This window comes from Dendrobium catenatum, unplaced genomic scaffold, assembly GCF_001605985.2.
Source record: "Dendrobium catenatum unplaced genomic scaffold, ASM160598v2 fragScaff_scaffold_920, whole genome shotgun sequence".
NCBI classification, from domain to species: domain Eukaryota; kingdom Viridiplantae; phylum Streptophyta; class Magnoliopsida; order Asparagales; family Orchidaceae; genus Dendrobium; species Dendrobium catenatum.
In genome coordinates, this window is record NW_021319382.1 from 1,330,249 (window position 1) to 1,354,359 (window position 24,111).

Below are 24,111 nucleotides of genomic sequence, written 5' to 3' on the forward strand. Positions count from 1 at the left end.
AGAAGCCCGCAAGAAGCAAGGGGCTATCAATCAGATTTGGTTCTGAATGTAGGGTGCTATTGCAGTTATTTGGCTGCCTTTGTGTGGATCATTCAAGGATGCTAGTTTGGTACTTCCTAGATGTTTTATTGTTGGCTTGATAGTGGGATCCCATCCCATCAAAGCTAATGGATGGTAGTGTTTTGTTCTTTGAAGTTCAAGTCTTATGTGTAGTAGTAGATTTGAAGAGAGTGGATATTTCAGGTACATGAGCAATAAAATTGAGAAGTTTCTATGTTTTCAAATGGCTGAAGAATTAGATTTTTAGGTTATTGTAATCTTTATGAATAATTGTTGTTCTTCTTTGAGCAAGGTTTTATCTATTAAGGGGAAGCCCAGTTTAACAAGCATTGAGCTCTATCTCTTAAGGGCTATTGAAGACTTATCTAGGATAAGTGATAAAGTGGTTGTGTTGGTTAGAATGTTGACTTCGATGAGGAGTATCAATATATGTGGTCCTAATAGGGAAGAAGTGGCAATATGGCTGCTAGGATTGGATGGTTTCAACTTATTTTTTAATTTGCATTATGAAATTAGAGTAAGAGAATTTGGGAATCTTCCTAGTTTTCACTTTTCACATAACTGAAAACTCTGAGATACTAGCCAACATATTTGGTTGTTTAAAATTTGGTGTTCCCAACATCTAAATTGGTTCAAAGTGATGAGTAGTGGATCTTATTTCAATTATGATATTTTCATTTTTGCTAATACTTTTTTATGCTTAGTTTGCTCTTCAATAATGTATCATTTCCCAATGTTAAGATAGGAAAGCCTTTTAGCTTTATGTATTTTTTAGTTTGTAATAGTTTTTTCCTTATCTTAATGCAATTTACATTTCTTCAAAAAATAATAATAATATTAGAAACTTGCGAAGGCAAGTGAATTTTTTTAATTGGATTTATTTTTTTTTTATGTCTTTTCAGTCATGTCGATCTGACCCAACTCATATTTTTATACATTTTTAAAGAGGGGTTAGGGTTGGTGCTCCATTTTAAGAAAAAACCTATGAAATCTCCCAAATTCAAATATTTAGGAATTCTGATACTTTTTAGAAAGAAAAAAAATGAGGTCCAACATTTCTATATTCGTAGAGATGGAATGCAAATGACATGAAGGATGAAAGGGGGTTTGGAAACATTCAGTAATCGTAAGTTAATTTGGCTAGAACTGCTGAGTGTTTCAACTTATCAGTAAAATTCTACATCATCCCAAGTTATTTTAAGGGTTTCCAAAGCTTTTATAAATTTATAGAGTTCTAAAACAAAGATGTGTAGAAAAAGGTACATTAATGCTCAGTACAAGTGTATACAAGTGCGTAGAAAAAGTAAAATAACACTATGCTTTTGCTACTGCACTTTCTTTGTGGAAGCGTGTTTATCGTACGCTTTCCCGGCTCCTTCTATGTGCTTTTGTTTCTCTTAGGCTACGCTTTTTGGGTGCTTTTGTTGAGCTTTTGATATTTCACTACACCTTCATTATGATTTAAATATATTTTCACTGCACTTTTTAACTAAGAAATGTGCATAGCAAAATTGCAGTAAAAGCACAGCAAAATGCATCAAAAGTGTAGTGAGAGCGCAGTAAGAGCCCACTAAAACTCAGTGAAAGCCCACTGAAAGCGCAGCAAAATCAGTCATTTTTAATAAAATTTACCTTAATTTTTTATTAATAAAGAAAATTTTCTAGAAAATTATTATAACATATTTCAATAATCGTGCTTTCATTGCACTTTCTGGGTGCTTGCAATACTCTTTTAAGTGCACTTTCACTGCACTTTACTTCGTATTACATACTGCTCTTTTGATGTGGTTTTGTTGTGCTTTTTCAACCATTTTGTTAACTTTCATTGTGCTTTTGTTGCATTTTGGTTGTGTTGTCACTACACTTTACTTCATATTACATGTTGTCTATAAAGATGAGAAAGAAGCATATGATGCTTATTATCGTTATGGCATAATACTGGCTTTAGTGTATGCAAGGATCATAACAATTACTGGCCAAATTCTATTAAGATTAAATCTACAGACTTTGTATGTTCAAAAGTTGGTTTCAAAAAGAGATTTGAATTGAATTCCTATGTGAAGTATCAAAAATCAGAGACAAGAATAGGTTTTCCATCTTTAGTTTGGTTTGTGATTAATAAAGTAGGAAATTGGAATATGAAAAATTTTATTGAATCACACAATCATGATATATCTAGGCCAGAAGATTTACACCTCCAGAGATCATGTAGGAATATTGATGATGAGAAAGCTTCAGTTCTAAAATCAAAGATAAAAGTCGGGATAAGAACGTTGTTTCATTTTCCTACCTTGTAGAGGAATTTAAAGGTATTGAGAATGATGGATTCTCTAAGAGGGATGCATATAACTTTATTCAGAAGAAGAAAAGAGTAAAGATTGAATTTAGAGACATGAATTCTTTGATTCAATTATTTAAAGATCATCAAGTGGATGACATCATGTTTGTAAGGGATGTCTAAATTAATGAATTTGATATATTATTAAAATTTTCAGGTTGAATGGATGGGTAGGATAGATTATGACTATTCTGAAAATATTATGATTTTTTATATTTACTATAGACTAAATAAATACATTTAGTTTATGCAAAATTTGTCGGTGCTAATAATTATTAACAAAACATTTTGCTAGAGATGGCCTTTTTAGTCAAAGAAAAAATTGAATCATTTATATGATTGTTTAGAATATTTTTATGAATAATGGATGATAAACATCTAATGACTATATTTATTAATCATGACTAAGCAATGACTAGGGCCATAGAAGTTTTATTACCTTACACTCATCATAGACTATACCAATGACACATCTCCAAAAAAGATCCATCAAAAGTTGAAAGCTTCAATAACAATAACAAAATTAGAGGATTCTTCTATAAGTGTTTGAGCAAGTGTGACTCTACTGAGGAATTTGAAAAAACATGGGCTGAAATGATTATGGAAGGGAACCTCCATAATTATGATTGGTTGGAGGATCTTTATAGGATAAGGAATAAGTGATCAATAACATTCAACGAGGACTATTTCAATATGGGTATTATATCCATGCAGTATAGCTAGTATACTAATAATGTGTGTCATGACATTTTAAAGCCAACAAGTTCTATAACTAATTATTTTCTAGACTTAGAAAAGGTGATGATGACTTGGTGCTGGAATGAATAGGATGAGTACTTCAAATACAGTCAGTCAAAAATAGTTCATGTAATAAAAAGCCGCTCAATATTAAAATAAGCTACTATATTTCACTTAAAAAAACTATATTTATTTTTTGAGGAATAATTTTGACTAAGTGTGGGTGAAATGAGTATAGACCTCGTCTTAAGTGATTCTTTGAAGTTTTTAGTCAAGTACATAAAGAATAAGGACCAATATATCCCTTAGGTTGTTGATTTTGATGACACAAAAGGTATCATTTAATGCATTTATATGAAGTTTGAGATGATAGGTTTGTTATCCTCTCACTACATGAGAGTTTTAAGGGAGCTGGATATGTGAAAATCCTTGAGAAGTACCTAATGTTGTGATGGTTAGCAAGAGCTCAAAAATATATATATTTAGATCACAATGGCATAGATATATAAAACAATAATTCTTAAGTAGGAAGTGGATTCATATTCAAAAATCATCTTATAGTAGATTTACATATCAAATTAGTACACGAGCGCGAGGAAATGAGGAGGCTGAGTAGTACATTTTGGCTGCAATAAAGGATATGGCTATAAATATAGACTTCATTCTTGATGGCAAGATAGAAAATGATAAGTTTGTTAGAAATAAATAAGGTGGTAGTGCAAATTGAAAGATCTACTAAAGCGTAGGCCTAAAGGCATATCTAATACAAGATTGAATGGCAATCAAGAAAAGAAGAAGAAGCTTAAGAATAAGATTTAACATCCTCACAATTTTCTTTACATTATATTTTATGCGATAATATATGTTTTATTAAGTCTAATTTTTTCAACAGAGAAACATTGCATCACTGAAAAAATAACATAAATTGATAATCCTTCAAAACAGATGAATTTATCTAGCATGCTTGAATACTTTGGTGAGTAATTCGTAATCGGGGCAATAACCATATAGCTAGGGCCTGAGTACATGAGCATGAGGATTGATATTATTTCTTCAGCTAATTATATTAAAATTTAATTGTAATAATTAATTATTATTTATTAAATAAAAAATAAACTTGTATTAAACTCAGTATTTCTATTAAATTTAGAATAATAAAATTAGATTTAATTTTTAATTCAATTCATGCTAGTAATATTTTTATAATATATATTCATTTAGTTCATGCTAGAATTTTTTTAACAATATACTTTTGATTAATGTATAAAATATTAACACTAGTAAAGAAGTGAAAGCATAGTAAAAGCATAATAAAAGTGCAGTTAAAGCTTAGTTAAAGCATAGTTAATCTATACTATCATTGAACTACATTTTTATTGTGCTTTTACTATGCTTTTGATGCACTTCAACTACACTTTTGCTCCTTTTTTATGCACTTTATTTCAACTAAGTGCGCTTTGGCTGTGCTATAGTGAAAAGGCTGTAAAATTAATTAACTGTGCTTTGGTTGCTTTATAGTGAAAACACAATTAATATAAATTAAAGTAATTTTCTAAAAAAATTTCCTTAATTTTAAAAAATTAAGGAATATTTTATAAAAAATTAATTAACTGCAATTTTTGTGATTTAGCTACACTTTTGTTGTAATTTAATAGTAACTATTAAATATAATTTAATTTTATTTAGAGGAAAAGCTTAGCAAAAGTTTAGTGAAAGCCCAATTAATTGTAGTTCTATCATTGAATTACGCTTTTGATGCACTTTCAATGTGCTTTTACTATGCTTATCTGGTGCTTTCAATGCGCTTATGTTATGCTTTTGATACGCTTTTGCAATGAAATTCCATCAAGAGTGTGGTAAAAATGCCTTTAATGACCACCTTAAGTGCAGTTAATATAAATTATAATAGTTCTTGGATGTGCTTTAGGTTGCTCTTTCACTGTGCTTTTACTACACATTAATTGCTCTTTTGTTGCACTTTCACTGTGCTTTTGCAAGTAGATATAATTTTATTAAAGAAGAAATCAATCAATACAAAATAGAATGAATAATTGATTCATCATAATAAAAGAATTCAAAATGTACAAAATTTATCAAGGAATATCAAGTATATACAATATTATTTACTATTTATTTCTTAGTTGAAAGGAAGAGAGCGTAAGCAAATTTGTCCTTAAATTTTAGCATTTCATCTTGCCAATTTTTCTATTCTACCCAATCCACTTTCCTTTTGAAAATAACTTTTTCCATATATTTGTAGAGGAACATTCTGCAATCAACACTATTCGTCTAGCTTGGAACTCCATGAACAGATTGTGTTTTTCATTTTGTTATATTTGAATCAAAGGACCCTTTCCTATCCTCATATATGTTTTTTATTTGAACAAAGTAAAGAACAAAAATTACTTCACTAGCCACATCGAGAAAAGAATTAAACATACTATAATGTTTTAACTTATGCCTGTTTGAAGAATTTTCTTCTGTTGTAGATTGGGAAAGGAATCATAAAATTTCCCAACTTTTTCCTTAAACCTACCTACAAGAAAGTTCCAGTGCTTATTGTGGAGGATGGGTTGAATTAGAAGATTACTTTCCTTCACCGAACCCTTATTAATATGTTGGAAGTATAATTAAGCAGAGTGATGGTATTCTTTGTATACATGTAAGAAGTCAATAAGGATAATGCTAACATATGAGAAAATAATATTATATATAATATTAATACTAATAATGTGCATCAGAGAGATGTATAAGAAGGGTTGTAATAAGTCAGTTCTAAGCTTAGTCTTTTCAGAGAACAACAAAGCAAAAACATCCACATGGTTGCTATATAAGAATTTATTAATAATTAATTTATCAAGATCAGCTTTCCATATCACAATGTTACTATTGACCTCATTTTTATACAAGGTTATTAGAACCAACCCAAATATTTACCCATTGATCTAATGGTTGACAAGCATTTAGTTGTCAATTATCCAGAGCATCAGTTCAATCTCAACAAAGGTGGATGAGATATTTTGCTAAACCTTTTAATGAAGAATGTGAAAATATGATTGGCTGTAGTGATCTTAACACCCTAAATGAAAATAAAGATTTCTATTTTTATTAGCGTATTAGTAAAATCAAAGATAGAAAGGCTTTAAAGAAAATGAAGGGTGAAAAAGTTGTTGGACCTGATGATGTTCTAATAGAGGAGTGGAAATGCTTAGGAGATGAAGGAATTTCTTGGATTAATAAACTCTTTAATATTGTTTTGAAGACTAAAAAGATGCCAGATGAGCGGAGAATGAGTGTGTTAATTCCTATTTTTAAGAATAAAGGTGATGCACATGTATGTGCCAATTATAGAGGAATTAAGTTAATGTTGTTGAAACTTGATTAGGTTGTTAAACCTAAACTAATGTCCCAAGGCTAACCAAGAGGGGGGTGAATTGGTAATTTTAAAAATTTCTCTGGGATTTAAAATTTGAAAGTTGTTGATTCTCGAAGAAAGTTAATTAAAGTTTCAAATAACTTTTCAACCACAAAAAAAACTTACAGTAAATAAATGTGGAAATTTAAAAGATACAAAAATGTATAGTGGTTCAGTCAAACACGACCTGCATCCACTCCCTGAAGACACCATCTTCAGGTATTATATTTTTACCAAAGTGTCTCTCCTTCTGCCTCCACAGCAAGGTGGAGAAATCTTTATAAAACCTCTCTTACACCAATTCCTGGTGCGGTAGAGACCCGTCGTCCTTTCACACTCTCCAAGTGTTGGCAGAGAATCATCATCCTTTCACACTCTCTAAGTGTCAGCAGAGAACCTTCATTCTTTTACACTCTCCAAGTGCCGGTAGAGAACCATCATTCTTTCACACTCTCTAAGTGTCAGCAAAGAACCGTCATCCTTTTCACACGCCCTCCATGTGTCGACAAAGAACTGTCATCCTTTCACACTCTCTAAGTGTTAACAAAGAACTGTCATCCTTTCACACCCTCTAAGTGTTAGGAAAGAACCGGATCTTCTTCAAAGATTTTCTCCCGAATAATCTAGAAAGATAAGAGGAAGAGTGAGAACAAAAATCACACAGAGATCCTTAACTTTGAGTAACTTTGTGAACCCTTCACACTCTATTTGCAAGAAATCTCTCTCAAACACTCTCTCACACTCTCTCTTTCAATTGCCCTTTAAAAATCATGAAGACAAGACTTTTCATGTCAGTTTTAGTGGACCTTTTATACTAAAGACACAAAAAATTATCCAGAAAACTAAAATTTTTAATTTTGAACATACACAATCGTACAGTACAATCGGAGTTCGTACGTACGAACAATTCAAAAATTATTGCGTACGAACATGTTGTGAAACAGTACGAATCAGTTCATATATGATCATCATCCAGTATAAAACTAGTTCATCTAGTATGAATAGTTAGAAAAGTTTCATATTCATCGGGATGAAAAGGGACCTCATAATTTCATATTCTGGAAGGCATGTACGAATGGTGATCATATAGTATGATCCATACTTAGAATAAATATTTTTTGGTCGAACAGGGACTCGTCCATTGTGTACTCCAAAAGGCATGTAAGAATTGGGTTCGTACAGTACGATCCATACTTAAAAAAAATATTTTTGAGCAAACAGGGACCCGTCCATTTCATACTCTGGAAGACATGTACAAATTGGGTTCGTATAGTACGATCCATACTTAGAAAAAAATATTTTTGTGCGAAAAGGGACCCATCCATTTCTTACTCTGGAAGGCATGTATGAACTGGGTCCATACAGTACGATCCATAGTAAAATTTTTAGTTATGTTCGTTTGACTGCTCGTTAGAAAAATAATTGAACAAATCATTCCATACAAAGTTCATTCATACAATACAAATAGTTTAAAAATGGTGAATTTAAGCTCTCCCCCGATGTGTGTGTACTCAATTACAATCACACTCTCTCAGGCCCAAGAAAAATAAAAAATATAGACGTCAATTACAATAAATTCTAAATTGATCTTGATTTTATGTCTTCAACAATTCAGAGTATGATTTCCCTGAAATGTTTGTACACACAAGAGCAATACAATTCTACCAAAATATATTAGGAGAAATAATAATCAAAGTAATAATATTTAGAATCATCAAATGCATACAAGTTGCAAGAATATGACTAAACAAGAATTAAATAGCAACTAACTCAATAATATCCCCCTTTTTTATGATCCCAAAATAATTATTATTTGAATAAAATTAAATACCTTAAATTTCTCCTTAACTCCCCCTAAATGAATAAACTGTGAATATAAGGGAATTTCTTTAAAAACAAATCATTTTTTTTAATTTTTCATAAATGACAATGACAAAACATAAAAGAATAAATAACCAAAAAATAATCAAACACAGATAATATTTCTCTCCCTTTTGACAACAACAAAAAAAGGAAGAAGGGAATTTTGAAATGAAAGAAGTCATAAAACCTTTAATAATTGATCTTGAAAGAGATTGAACAGTCTGATGATAGAATTGTGGTTAAACTCAATCCAGTTTTGGAAGCTAAGAATTCAGATGTGCTAAAACATTCGGTCGTGATCAAAGTCCTAGGAAGCAATGTGCCTTTCTCTGTCTGCAGCATTGAATTGAGAAGGCAATAGAATAAGTTCGGTGGATTCCATATGACTTCAATTGGCATGAATTGGATTGTCTGCTTCTTCAAGACAAATGAGGCTGTGGAAGAAGTTTTGAATGGGGGGCCATGGTATGTAAATGGATACATTGTCCGTATGGATAGGTGGTCTCCAGCCTTTGATCCGTATTCGTTTAAAGGGATTTCAGCTCTTGTTTGGATCAGACTCTCATGCTTGCCTCTGTATTGCTGGGACGAGGATAATCATGTGAGAATTGCCTCTCGTTTTGGCACACCTATGTATCTTGATGGAAATACTTTTAGGTGGGGAAAAAGAGAATACGCCCACATCTGTGTTAAGATCGACCTAGAGAAAAAACTTCCTAATGGAGTTTGGATTGATGGTCTTGCTGGTAGATTCTTCCAACTGGTGGAGTACGAGAAGATTAATTTGCTTTGCTATCAATGTGGTCGAGCGGGACATGGTGTGATTGAATGTCCTGAGAAGGTGGTTCTAGGTATCAAAGATCAGATGCTGGAAAAAATTGAAGTTGTAACAGGGAATGCGGAGAATGCTGAAGGTGATGCCAAGCCTTATGTGAATAATTCTGAATATGGGCCTTGGATACATGTCAAGTTTAAGAACAGACGTGTATATAGAGGAGGAGCAGTTAATAAAAGTAAAATCTATAAAAATGTGAACCGGCCTATAAACAGGGGAAGTATGAATCAGGAGAATGTTATGCAAGAGCAAACTATAAGTGGGAAGGAGATTGCTGATAACATGGAGAAATTAGTTTCGTGTCCAGAGATTAATCCAGATAAAGGAACAGCTGCTGAAAATAGTAGACCAGATATTTGTTTGAACAACTCATTTGCCGTTTTGAATGAAGATAGTGATGTAGACTATTTGGGGAAGCCTGAAGAGTCTGTTAAACAGCTGGACAAGGATAAGGAAGTTCAGAATGTTGATGCTGTGAATTATGCTAATTCCTATCTTAGTGGTTCTGCTAGAGTTAGACTTGCTAAGGAGTTGAAATCTTTGGGGACGTGTGATCCTGAGTATAAGAAGAAGAAAAGAGATGGAAGGATGACTTCCTTAATTGGGGTGAGTTCCCCTACACTTGCTTAATGTCTTCACTTTTATTTTGGAATTGCAGAGGGGCTAGGAAGAAAGAGTCTGCTCTATATTTGAAAGAAGCGGTAAGAGATCATGATATTTTCTTCATTGGGCTAATGGAGACTAAGATGACAAGTATTAGTATGAAGGATAATGATGGCCTTATTGTGACGGATTGGGAGTATTTTCATTTTCCTGCTGTTGGCCTTTCAGGTGGGATCTTAGTGCCTTGGAATATGAAGGTTGGGAATTTTGTGGTCAGAGAGACTTCTTCTCAGATGATCACCGGAGATCTCTCTATCCCTCAATTGGGGATGTGGAGGATTGGTACTGTTTATGGTAGTAGATGCTGCAAGGAGAGGGAGAGTCTTTAGAGCTTGTTGGGAAGCTGTATGGAGAGTTCTACTTCTATCATTGGTGGGGATTTCAATTGTGTGTTAAGCAAAGAGGAGAAGAGAGGTGGAAAAAGGTTCCTTTTTTTCTAAAGGATCTAGAGATATGAAGTGTTTTATGACTAATTTTGATTTTCATGATGTGGGAAGTATTAGACCAAGGCTCACTTGGTGCAATAATAAGGAAGGAGCATCCAGGATATGGGAAAAGCTGGATAGGTGTCTTCTGAATTCAGCTACTCTCCAATTGCTTCCTTCGACTGCTATTAGACATCTAGCAAGGGTGGCTTCGAATCATAGTCCTATTGCCTTCAAGTTGGATGACAAGGTGCGTATAAAATTGAGAACCATTAGATTTGAGGATACTTGGAGGTCTTATCCTGCAGCTAAAAGCATTGTTTATCATTCTTAGATGAAGAATGATTTTGGAGATAAAGGTATGGTTCTTCAAAGGAAGATTAATAGAACTTTAAAAGCTCTATTTTTCTGGAGTAAAAACAAATGTAAAGACTTGAATGAGTTAATGGAAAGGCTGAAAAAGGATATTATGGAGCTTCAGCATAAGGAAGCCATGGGAGTTAATTGGTCAGCTCATGATCTTCTTTTACTTAGAAGTAAAACCATGATCTTAATGTAACCTTGAAAAGGTTATCCACTTGGTGGAACCAAAGGGCTAAAGCTAAATGGCATGAGGAAGGTGACACTAACTCAAAAATGTTTCACAATTTTACTACGGCTAGAAGGAATGGCAATAGAGTGAATCAAATCAAAGATACACATAATGTGGTGTAAGTAGAAGATGAGGAGATTGAAAAGGTCTTCATTCAACACTTTGAAGCAAAGTGGAAATTTAGAAATTGTGAATTAACAGGTTGGCCTGAAACTTTGGCACATCAGAAGCTGATTCCTGAGGAAATCACGGCCCTTAGCACTGATTTTTCGTTGATGGAGTTACAGCATTCAGTCTTCCAGCAAGGGAATAATCGATCTCCAGGTATGGATGGTCTCACTTCTTCTTTCTACAAGTATTATTTGGATATTGTGTGGAAAGATTTATGGAATGCTATCAATAGCTTTTTTACATCTGGTTGTATGAGAAAGGATTGGAAGGATACTTTAATAGTGCTGATTGATAAGGTGAAAAATCCCTTGCTTCCATCCAACTATTGTCCTATAAGCCTTTGTCTGACTAATTACAAGATTGTAGCTACAATGCTTGTGAACAGTTTGAAGACTTGTATTCCCAAGTTGATTACTGAAGAGCAAATGGCTTTTATCCCAGGGAGATCGATTTCAGAACATTGCCTTTTGGCTCAGGAGATTTTTCACATGTTCAAAGTTTCCAAAAATAGAAAGGGGCTGATGGCTTTGAAGTTGGATATGGAGCAAGCATACGATAGCATGGGGTGGCCAACTCTTGATCATGTTCTTAAATGGTATGGCTTCCCTTCTATATATGCTAACCTTATTATGGAATGTATTGTTGATGTGAGATTTTCCATTATTATTAATGGGAAGAATTCCAAGTGGATCATTGCTCATAGTGGTTTCCGTCAAGGGTGTCCACTATCCCCTTATCTTTACATCATGTGCTCTCAATTGATGTCTAATTCCATAGAACAAAGGGGTCAAAATATTGGCATCCAAATCTCCCCTAGAGGACCAAGGATCACTCACCTTTTGTATGCTGATGATGTGCTTATCTTCTCACATGTTTCCAAGGAAATAGCAAAGGAGGTGAAGGGTATTGTTGAAGACTTTTGCAATTGGACAGGGCAGAGGATCAATGTCAATAAATCTCATATTATATTCGGCCATGGTGTTAGCAATCCTAGGAGAAATAAGATTGCTAAAGTTTTTGGCTTCAAAGTAGTCAAGGAAATGAATTATCTTGGGATAAAGATATCTCTTAACAGGTTGAAGGCTGATGACCTTCAGGATCTTTTAACCAGTGTTATGGATAGGCTTAATGCTTGGGGTAAGAAGTTTCTTTCCATGGGTGGTAAGATTACTCTTATCACTAGTTCTCTTTTTTCTATGCCTAATTTTCTAGTTACACATTCTTTGATCCCAAAGAGAGTGTTGGTTACATTGGAAAAGCTTTGTAGAGATTTCATTTGGCATAAACCAGATGGCAGCCATAGTATTCACTATGTTGCTTGGGATGATCTTTGCAAGACGAGAAGTATGGGAGGGCTGGGTTTGCAGTCTCCTGTGATGAAAGCTGGGTCGTTGAGATCAAATTTGGCATGGAATTTTTTACAAAAGCCTGATACCCTTTTTCACATAACAATGAAAGCCAAATATGGGAAGAATTTTATGAATGGTACTCATAATAAGATCACTTCTAAGGCTTGGCAGATTATATTAGATGGTGAAAGACACCTCAAAAATATTACCAGATGGAAAGTAGGCAATGGTGAGGAGATAAATGTATTGAATGATTTCTGGATTTTAGACAGATGTTTAAAACAATGGCCAACCTTTGTTGATTGTGTTGCTTTGGAGGGAACCTGTGTTCAGCAGCTTATTCTGGAGTATGGTCATTGGAATTTTCCCTTGCTTCAGGAGGTTTTTCATCCAGAACTTATTATGTTGATAAATCAAATTCAGTTTGATTCCAGCAGGGAAGATCGGTTGGAAATGCAGAAATTTTGTTCTAAAAAGACTATTTTTGCCATGTCTTTTGATCATGTGATAAGATGTAGGTTCAACTTAAGAGATGATGATTACTGTAAGTGGCTAAATAAACTCATGCTCAACAAGAAGGTGGAGATGTTTTGGCAAAGACTTGGGAAATCTTCTATTCCTACGAACCTCTTCCTTAGGAACCATAAGATATCGGGGATTGATTCCTGTGCTAGAGGTTGTCAAATGGTGGGGAGCTATGAACATATTATAGTTCAATGCAAGTATTTGATTGAAATCATTATGCAGGTGATTGAATGGGGTATCTCCATTCCTGTCTTTCATTCCTTGGACAATTACTTAAAGGAACTTAGGAGAATATCAACAAGTAATCTGGGCATAGTGAAAATTTATTGCACCATCATTTACTTATCTTGGAAAAATAGAAATGATGTTAAGCACAGCAAAGCTGCACTTCCTTGCTATGTGGTTGCAGCAAATGCTCTCTCCATGGCTATTACCAAGACCTGTCCTTATCTTTCTAACTGGGGCACTAATCTCCTTAGGGAGTCTCAAAACACTTGGTGCCCTCCACCGAAAGACTGGATGAAAATTAACGTTGATGCTTCTTTAATTAGTTCAGGCCATGCTTGAATTGGTGGTGTATTCATGGATTACAAAGGCAGATTCATCCTTGCATTTAGGAAGAACATGGTTCATTGGGACATAACTCAGCTTGAGTTGGAAGCTATTCTCTCAGTGAAGGAATATGTTAGAAGCTGAATGGTTGAATATAAAGGGGTGATTGTGGAGAGTGATAACATCAATGTTATTACTTACATCCAAAATTCTTTAAAGCAAAATAAAGGGCTTATGGACATCAACTCGGTAAGAGATTCCTTCTTTTTGAATGATTTCAATAAAGTTGTTTTTCTTCATGCTTATAGAAATTGTAATAAGGTAGCCAACTTGTGTGCTACTTTGGCTTTAGAAAGTGGTTTTTACTTTGATAGTTTTTCTTTTGATGATATTCCTTCCTTGATGTCTAATTTAATCAAGGAGGAATGTCATTCTTATGATTTTTGTAATTAGTTCTTTTTTCTTCTTAATGCAATTTGCACTTCTTCAAAAAAAAACAGAAGAAGAGATTGAACTATAATTACAATAATAGGATTAATGTCCATTAGATAAAAATAAAGATTCAAAATATTTAAATTAAAATATAACATAGACAAAAAAATAGATTAAGGTCATGAAGCATTATAGACAATGAGATAAAGATAATTATTGCAAAAGTGATGAAATAAAGATTAGATAATTTCAATTTTCACTATAAAATATAATTAAAAATTAGATTTATTTGAATTTTAAGATTAAAAGGTAAAGGAAAGAGCATCTTGAATTGTCAATATTGCGCATCTTTTCAAATATTTTTGACACACTTTATGCATCTTTTTTAATTTTAGCTAATTTTGTTCCTCTTTTCTTTGCGAACCATTGCACATTCTTTTGATTTTTTGTACACATTATACATTTCCTTTTGAAACCCCCTTTTTTTGAAATGATCTTTCCAAAATCAATAATCTATTAACTCAATTTTCTCTAATTACAAAAATAATTATATTTTTTTTGAAAGAAATGCTGAATTTACATTTAAAAAACCAAAGAACTACAAATCAAACCAATCCTAAAGCATCACATTCCTCCTTCAAGCAATATAAGAAAGAAGGAGGAATCATAACATCATGAAGATCTTCCCATAAAAAAGATCTCACAAGAGCCAAATTAGCACAAATATCCGCTAATTTGTTCCCATTCCTAAAAGAATGGGAAAAATACAATTTGCTTAAACTCAAGTAAGAAAGCCAAATTCTCATCAATTTTTCTACTAACCTTCCAATCTTTGACCGATTTTTTTAGTATTTTGATGATATTTAAGTTGTCTCCTTCAATGATCACTCCTTGAGCCTCCAACATCCAACATTTGACCACATTCTTCAGATCGAGAACAGCCATTAACTCCAAATGTGAAATGTCCCAATGCAAGGAATTGTTGCCAAAAGCCATCAAAAACCTCCCCTTTTCATCTCTGACAACGCCACCTATACCTGCCAAGTGATTCCTTTTAAGAGCTGCATCTATATTTATTTTAATCCATCTGGGAGGAGGAGAATGCCAAGGAGAATTCAGCAAAAGCCGGTTAGCACCCTAGTTTTCCGGTTGGATATTAATAAAGTTGCTTCTCACGGCAAAAGAAATATCATTAGCAGCAATGTAGTTTTCTGAATCCTCACAATTAACATGAATAAACTTGCACCTGCTCTTCCAAACCAAAAAAACCGTATTACAAAAAATATTTCCCGAAAGCAGATTTTTCCGCACGTCATTTTGTTGGCTGTGTAAATAGTCTTCAAAGCAGTGAAATATAGGGATGTTAAAGCCCCAACAATTCAGTAAATCAATTACTTTCCTGATTTTGGAGCAATTCCCAACTAAGTGATTATTGTCTTCTTCTTCCCCACATCCTCTAGGACACCCAGAAAAATTACTTGACTTTCTTTTGACCAAAAAAGCGTTAGAAGGAATAGCATCATAACAAAGTCTCCACCAAAAAAGTTCAATTTTCGGCTTCAACTTTAATTTTTTAAACCACTTACAGTGAACAAACTCCTCCTTATGATTCAAAGTAGCTTCATATGCCAATGCTATAATCGATTTCCCAGAGAATTTATCATTTAAAACAACAGAATCAGAATTTCTATCAGTCCAGATAGGGATTTTAAGTATAAGATTTAATAGATGTTCACCAAAAGCAATCTTCAATTTGTCCGTATCCCAATGGCAATTGGAAATAAAAGATTTAAGAAGTAATTCAGAATTATCCTGAGTGTTGATAAATGTCAGCCAAGAAGCAAGACTTCTATCTAAAATCCAAGTGTCCTGCAGCCAGTTGATAGATTTACCGTTGGATACCTCCCATCTAACAATTTTTTTAAGGAAAAAAGCACCCATCGTTATAATTTTCCAAGTCGGAGAGCAGCATTGCTTCACTGTATCCGACCACATATCTCCACCATATTTAGCTTTGAGAATGAGATTCAATAGAGAATTAGGCTTGATTAAGAAATTCCAAGCAAACTTGGCACGTAATGGACCAACCATTAAGGTAGCTGAGAATAATCCTCTACCCCCCTCAATTTTTGGTTTGCATAATAGATCCCAAGAAGCATAGTGATGACCGGCTATACCATTATTTTTACTCCATAGAAACCCTCTACACATCTTGTCAAATTCTCTAAGAATACTCAAAGGAACCAGCGAAAGAGTACACAAAAATAGAGGAAGAGAAAGGAAAGCTGATTTAGCTAAAATCAGTTTACCCTCCAAAGGAATACACCTTTTACCCCATGTGTTCAATCTACTGGCTGCAGCTTCCAATAAAGGCTGAAAATCTGATGCCACCATTCTTCTTAGAGTCATTTTAATTCCAAGATAGTTAATCTCCATAACAACAGTGAATTTAAGTAGATTAACAATTTTACCTTGGGTTCTTCTCCTTGTATTCTTTCCAAAAAGAATCATAGATTTAGAAGAGTTAACCTTTTGCCCCGTCCAACTACAATAGTTAGAAATAATTTTCTTCAAATCTTTCACCACTTTCATCCTTGCCTCCGCAAAAATTAATATGTCATCCACATAAAGTAAGTGGGAAACTCTCGGAGCTGAAGCATAAATCGAAATTCCCCTTCCATTCCGTCTTAAAAATAAAGCGTCAGACAAAATTTGAGAACACAATATGAATAAAAATGGAGATAAAGGGCAACCTTGCCTAAATCCACATTTCCCTTCTGTCCAATTCGTCTTCTTACCATTAATCAAAATGCAATATTTGGGATCTAGCACACATTGTAATAAAAGCTCCATAAATCTATTAGGAAAATTAAAATGAATGAGAAGTTGCCTAAGTGTTTGCCATCCCATGCTATCATAAGCTTGCTCCATGTCAAGCTTAATTGCTAACATCCCTCTTCTAGATTTAAACCATCTGAATTTGTTAAAAATTTCTTGAGCAATCAGCACATGATCCGATAAAGAACAACCTCTAATAAAATCTGCTTGGTCCACCGTGATTATTTTAGGAATGACTCTTTCTAGTCTGTTTAGCAACATTTTGAAAGTTCGTTCGGGATGTTAAGCCCTATGAACTTAGTCCCAAGCTAACCAAGAGGGGGGGGGGTGAATTGGTATTTTAAAAAATTCTTAAGACAAAGAAATAAATTCTCAAACCAAATCACACCACAAAAAAAAAATGCGGAATTTAAAAGTGCGGAAGCAAAAATAAGAACACAAGATTTATAGTGGTTCGGTCGACTAGACCTACGTCCACTCCTTGGAGGCACCCTCCAAGTATTGCACTACCAAACGTGACTCTCCTTTATCCCCCACAGCTAGGCGGAGAAGCCCTTACAAGAAACTCCTTTTTGCCACCCCGGCAAGGCAGAGAACCTACCTCCTTTTGCTTCCTCCTGAAGCTGGCAGAGAACCACAACCAAAAGAAAAAAAGAATCCTTAATTTAGACTATCTGTTTTAAGCCGATCGTCCCGGACGATATAAATATTGGCCGGGCCGATGTGGGCAAAAACAGAGTTTCTAAGCCTCTCAAGTGTGTGTGTGAAGGGTTACTTAGCATCAGTCTTTTTGATTATTACAAGTAGACTCAAAAGATGAAAAATAAAATTACAGACTGACTCAACCCTAAACTTATGCGATCCTGGACTTGGCTTCCTCTTGATTGTCCGATCTTCGATTCCTGAAAAGTTAGAAGCAACAAGTAGTCCAAGAGAGATAGTGTTTGTCAATCATCAAAACATAAGCCATAAAAATAGTTTGCAACACATTTTTGCTATGATTTTATAGATGGACATACACAAGCTGATAGGACGGAAGTGAGTAGGCTCAAGAGGACTTTTTATTTTTGGGATCAAAACAGTCAAGGTCTCTTTCCAAGATCGATCCATTGCACCAAAAATTAGAAAATGATTAACTGCAAGACACACATCCTCATTAAAAATTTCCCAAAAATCTTTAAAGAAAGAGAAAGTAATCCCGTCCAATCCTGGAGAGATGCTTCTAGCAGAATTTTCCACAACCATCTGAAGATCCTCTTTAGTGAATTCAGCATCAAGCAAAGTTTTGTCAACATTACTAATGACATTAGAAGAGTTCGGCCACCCCTCCAATGAGCACTTTCTTTATTGCCATTTCAACTTGAAAAAATCTGAGAAAGTTTTTTGGATCAAATCAACATCTTCCGAAATAACACCATCCTTAGTCTTGATATGACTAATCCAATTGGTGTTCCTTCTAGCATTGGCAAAAGTATGTAAGAAAGACAAATTACAATCACCTTCATCCATCTATCTAGCTTTAGCCCCTTTGTCTCCACCATGTGTTGAGTCTTGCCAAGGTCACATTGAGTTCATTAATTTTAAACCTCAATAGCTGTCGAACTCAGTTCATGAAGATCATTAACAATCATGAAATTACTGAAATCCTTCAATCCTTGAGTTAAGCAGAACTTCTTACCTCCTCTTTTCTCATCTTGGGATAACACACAATTGAAATCTCCTCCCACTATCATAGGAAGATCATTAGAACAAGGCCTTTCAATATCAATCCAAAGTCTTCTTCTTTCTTGGGCATCAGTACTGCCATAAATGGAAGCAACAATCCAATTTCCTTTGCCGTGAACTTCTAGTTTACCCAAGATCATCTGAGACGTAGCTTCAATAACCAAAAAATTAGCTAAGTCATTTCTCCATAACACCATGATTCCACCCAATAAGCCAACCGAAGGAACAGCAAAAGAATTCCAATTTGTGCCCAGAAACTTCATCAGGTGACTATTATCCTGAGAGTTAATTTTTGTCTCCAATAAACTTATAAAGAACACTCTATAATCCTTGACCATCTCCTTGAGATATAGAGCATCCTCCACCTTTTTGGCTCCTCTACAATTCCAAAATAGCAACGAAGTCATTGCTTGGTAATGGGGTAAGGCCCCCCCACCTTTTTAGTTCTTCCACTTCCCACCTTTCTGTTATGAGGAATAACGTTACCATATCCAAGGGATCTAAGTTCTTTAAAAAGTTTAGACTTTTTCTCAGAAGATTGATTTCCTCCCACAGATGGGTTAATAACAGGTAAATCCCTGTTTTCATTCCTAGAGACTTCAGGTTGCTGAATTAAGCCATTATCAGATCTATATTAAAAAGAGAAATAAAAAATAACAAGACATCAAAATTGTAATAATAATATTTAAATTATGTATGCCTAGAAAGAACTTGGGATTGATAGTCTTAACTTGATCGAGTTATAAATTAACTTAAATTTTTAAAAAATTAGATTTCATAATGAAATTAATTTTTGTACTGTAGTTTTAATTTATAATACTTTTTAGATCAATTAAAACATGATTAATATATAGGCAAACTAACATTTCACACAATGAATAAAAGCAACTAATGAAAATAAGACATATTTTATTAATATCAATTTAAAGATGAAATACATTGAAGCACAATTGATATCAAATCATAACACAATGATAACAAAACATCAACACAAAAATTAAATAAAGATAAGTACATAAAGCATCAAAAACATCACTAAGATTAACATATCTCAAAAGGCTAGCAAAGACAACACACAAGAAGTACATCTAGAAATTTGAAGGGCCCTGATTTGGAGGATGTGTTTGGTTGTAGATTCGAACTATCCTTGAATGCAACCCATGTTGTGCTGGTGCTGTACATCCTACTGGTTAAGGTAAGTCTGAATTTGATCAAAACATTGATTAAAATGACTCTCTAATTGGTCAAAGTGCTAGATCATCTCCTAAAAGTCAGATCCCTGAGCAGGTGTAGGTGCTAGTGCTGGTGCTCCCCCTTCTCCCTTAGTATCCTCACTTATATTGTCATTTTTTCCAAAAAGTTCTCAAAATGAAGCATCGATGAAGTAGATTGGCATTTCAAGTTGAGGCTCTGTGTGAACAAGATTGTACTTCTTCTCTAAGATATAGGTCACTAGATATCCTAAAGCAATATTCTTCTTCCTCTTATGATATGCATGCCCAATTTTAGAAAGGCCATGAATATAATCAAGAGTATGTTGGGCTTCATCTATTGGTTATGTAGTCATGATAAGATAGGTAATAGTGGACAAAAGAGGAGTAATGTTAATGTGATCACCAACCTTATGAATTATCAAAGTTCTAAAGACATGCTGAATGATCCTTACATTTTGGTGTAAGGTATATACCCTATGCAAATGACCTACTTGAGCAACCCCTCTAAGAACTATTTATTCGTACCAGTCAATATCAGATTTAGAGGTCAATGTGTGTGCTCTAATTCCTTATATTCTTAAATGAAGAAAGATTCCCAAATGTTCCTTAGTGATTTTTACCTTTTTCTTTAGGACATAAGATCTTATCCTACTCTCATCAGAACTAAAAGACATATTTGTTAGAAAATAGTGAAAGGTTTCTTTATTATAGGCATGAATCAAAGTCGGGATGAAGGCAAATTGAGTTGTGACGAAAGAGGCATTACTTGAAAGTGAATGTCTTATTGGAGTAAGAGTCTAGAAGGAGTAATTTTAGCAGAGACAAACCTAAGAAAAGAATCTTCATTTGCTATAGATAAAACATTTTTGTCTCCACTCCTAGAAGGCGATCCCTTAGTGACTCTACCATGCTTGCTAGAACTGGACATTACTAAGAAGTGAATGATTGAAAGAGGCTATTGAAGTGAATGAAAATGAATTCTAAAACCTTCCTATTTAAATAAAAATGACTATTCGTACGTACGAAAAAAGGTTTCATATAATATAAAAGTGTGTGCTCTAATTTCTTGACTTTTTAAGTGAAGAAAGGTTCCCAAATCTTCCTTAGTGATTTCTACCTTTTTCTTTAGGACATAAGATCTTATCCTACTCTCATCAGAACTAAAAGACATATTTTCCAGAAAATAGTGAAAGGTTTCTTTGTTGTAGGCATGAATCAAAGTCAGGATGAAGACAAATTGAGTGGTGGCAAAAAGAGTCATTACTTGAAAGTGAATGTCTTCTTGGAGTAAGAGTCTAGAAGGAGTAATTTTAGTAGACACAACCCTAAGGAAAGAATCCTCATTTGCTCTAGATAGAAAGTTTTTATCTCCACTCCTAGAAGACGATCCCTTAGTGACTCTACCACGCTTGCTAAAACTGGCCATTACTAAGAAGTGAAGGATTAAAAAAGGATATTAAAGTGAATGAAAATGAATTTTAAGGCCTTCCTATTTAAAGAAAAATGACCATTCATACATACGAAAAAAGGTTTCGTACAGGATAGTTAGTTCGTACATACGAAATAAAATTTTAAGATTGTTTTAAAGACAGTTTGGTTTGTGCCCCATATCAAATGACATGTGTTTCATATATATAAAATATAATTTTGTATGTAAAATCATTTATAGTAACTGATTTTGCCCATATAACCATCTATGTGTGTACAAACGAAGTAATACAAATCATTCGGGATGATATAAATATCATACATTATGATATATATTGGAAAAAAAAATTTATGCATTCAGTCCAAAATAATGATTGACATGCTACAGAATTCATACAGGATGAAAAAATTTTGTAAAGTACAAATAGAACACTTAGAAAAATTCACACAATCATTCAAAAAATAAAAATTTCGATGTGAAAATATGTCTAAAACATACAAGATACATAAAAAGAAAAAATAAAAACATACACACAAAAATAAAACATTAATAATCGAAAAACATAAAAAAACAGAAAAACATATCAAGTTTGCAGAAGATTTTGTTTAAGCATTAATATCGATCACACCTAGCTTTGTTCTTAATGTGCTAAAAGTATCAAAAGTTAGTGGTTTTGTAAAAATGTTTGCAAGTTGATTTTCAATAGAAACATGGTTCAATTCAATTTCTCCTATGGATATATGATTCCTAATGAAATGATGCCTTATATCTATATATTTGGTTCTAGAATATTGAATAAGATTTTCTAAAGTGCAAATGGCACTAGTGTTATCACAATAAATTAGAATTATGCCTATTAAAAATTCTAAATCAATCAAATATTATTTCAACCAAAGAATTTGTGCCACACAACTTCCCAAGATAATGAATTTAGCTTCTGTAGTAGATAGGGCTACGTAATTCTATTTTCTACTGAGTATGAAACTAAAGAATTTCCTTATAAATTGACAAGTTCCAGATGTACTCTTTTGATTAACCCTTCAACTTGTAAAGTTCAAATCTGAATATTCAATTATTTTAAATGAAGACCTAAACTTAAGATATCAAATCCCTAAGTTTTGAGTTCCGAAGAGATATCTCAAAATCCTTTTTATTATTATCTAATGTGATTCTTTTGGATTTGATAGAAATCTAGCACACAAATAAAGAGTGAACTTAATATCGAGTCTGCTAGCAGTCAAGTAAAGCAATGATCTAATAATTACTCAAAATTTCTTTTGATCGACAGATTTTCCCTTAGGGTCCTTATCCAACTGAACTGAGAAACTCATAGGTGTACTAACAGGTTTAGCATTATCCATTTCATACTTTTTGAGGATGTCCTTAATATACTTGACTGACTAAGAAATGTTCCTTCCTTAATTTGCTTAATTCTAAAACCTAAAAGTAACTAGGATCTCTCATTAGTCTCATCTCAAATTCACTACTCATTATTTTAGAAAAATCATCACAAAAATTTTTATTTGTAGATCCAAAGATGATATCATCAACATAAATTTGTACAATGAGTATATTGTCTCCGAATTTCTTCAAAAAGAGAGTGGTGTCTACACTTCCTTTTTCAAAATATCTCTCCAATAGGAAAGTGATTAAGCTCTCTTACCAAGCCCTAGGTGCATGTTTCAATCCATATAATACCTTTTTAAATTTTAATATATGATTTGGGTATTTAGAATTTTCAAAATCTGGAGGTTGTTCAACATAAACATCCTCTTGTATCACCCCATTCAAAAAGATACTTTGAACATCCATTTGAAACAATTTGAATAATCTAAAATAACAAAGTCTAATAAAACCCTAATTGCTTCAAGTCTCGCTATACGGGCAAAAGTCTCTTCAAAATTAGTCCCTTCAATCTGATTATACCCCTTTGCCACTAATCTAGCCTTATTTCTAACAACAACTCCTTAGTCATTCATTGTATTTTAAAACACCTACTTAGTTCCAACTACACTTTGATCCTTTGGCCTTGCAATTAATTCCCAATCATTATTTCACACAAACTCATTTAATTCTTCTTGCATTGCCAAAATCTAAAATTCATCTGAAAGTGCTTGATTTATATTTATGAGTTTTATCATTGAACTAAAGGTATAATGATTAACTTTCTTGCTTAGTCTACGCCTAGTCCTAACACCCTCGCTAGGTTCACCTAAAATCAATTTCTTAGGACTATTTTTAGAAAACCTTAAATCTCTAGACAATGGGTTTTCTATCTTCAATTTTTCTTCCAAATTAATTTTCTCAATCTTTTGGGATTTATTTTCTATTTCATCCTCTTCCAAATTTGGCTCTTCCAAAATTCCAAATTCATCAGAAACAACATGTATGGTCTCCTTAACTATCAAAGTTATTTTGTTAAATACTCTATAAGATTTTCTAACACTAGAGTATCCAAGAAAAAAATTTTAATCTAATTTTGGATCAAATTTTCTTAAGGTAGATTTTCTATTATTATGTATCAACACCTTACATCCAAAAATATGTAAATGTGACAAATTAGGTGTTCTCCCCTTTAGAATCTCATAGGGTGTTTTATTCAATTTTGACCTAATGTCACCCTATTCGAAACATAACATGCATTGCTAACCGCTTCAATCCAAAAATATTTAGGAAGTGAATAGTAAACCAACATGGCTCTAGCGGCTTCAATTAATATTCTATTCTTTCTTTCGACTATCCCATTCTACTGAGGGGTTCTAGGTGCAAAAAATTTTGATCAATCCCTTTTTCTTTACAAAAATCCTTAAAATTTTCATTTTCAAATTCACCACCATGATCACTTTGAATAGTTAAAATCTCACACCCTAATTTCCTCTAAATCCAAGCCAAAAAATTTCTAAATTCCTCAAATGATTCACTTTTATGAAATAAAAATTTAACCCAC

General features: G+C 33.3%; 1 protein-coding gene across 1 annotated transcript; it reads left to right on the top strand.

Moving 5' to 3' along the window:
* Positions 1–10,377: 10,377 nt before the first annotated feature.
* LOC110092712 lies at positions 10,378–13,541 on the top strand. The gene is made up of 3 exons (XM_020817372.1): positions 10,378–10,587; positions 10,672–10,873; positions 11,131–13,541. The coding sequence occupies exons 1-3, from the start codon at positions 10,378–10,380 to the stop codon at positions 13,539–13,541; spliced, it is 2,823 nt and encodes a 940-aa protein (XP_020673031.1).
* Positions 13,542–24,111: the final 10,570 nt, after the last annotated feature.

What these genes read in the sequence shown, in the direction of transcription:
- LOC110092712 (XM_020817372.1), top strand. Translation starts at nt 10,378, where the DNA reads ATGACTAATTTTGATTTTCATGATGTGGGAAGTATTAGACCAAGGCTC. An exon ending in CCTTCAAGTTGGATGACAAG is followed by an intron (nt 10,588 to 10,671) that starts GTGCGTATAAAA and finishes TATCATTCTTAG; the next exon opens with ATGAAGAATGATTTTGGAGA. An exon ending in TGATCTTCTTTTACTTAGAA is followed by an intron (nt 10,874 to 11,130) that starts GTAAAACCATGA and finishes GTGAATTAACAG; the next exon opens with GTTGGCCTGAAACTTTGGCA.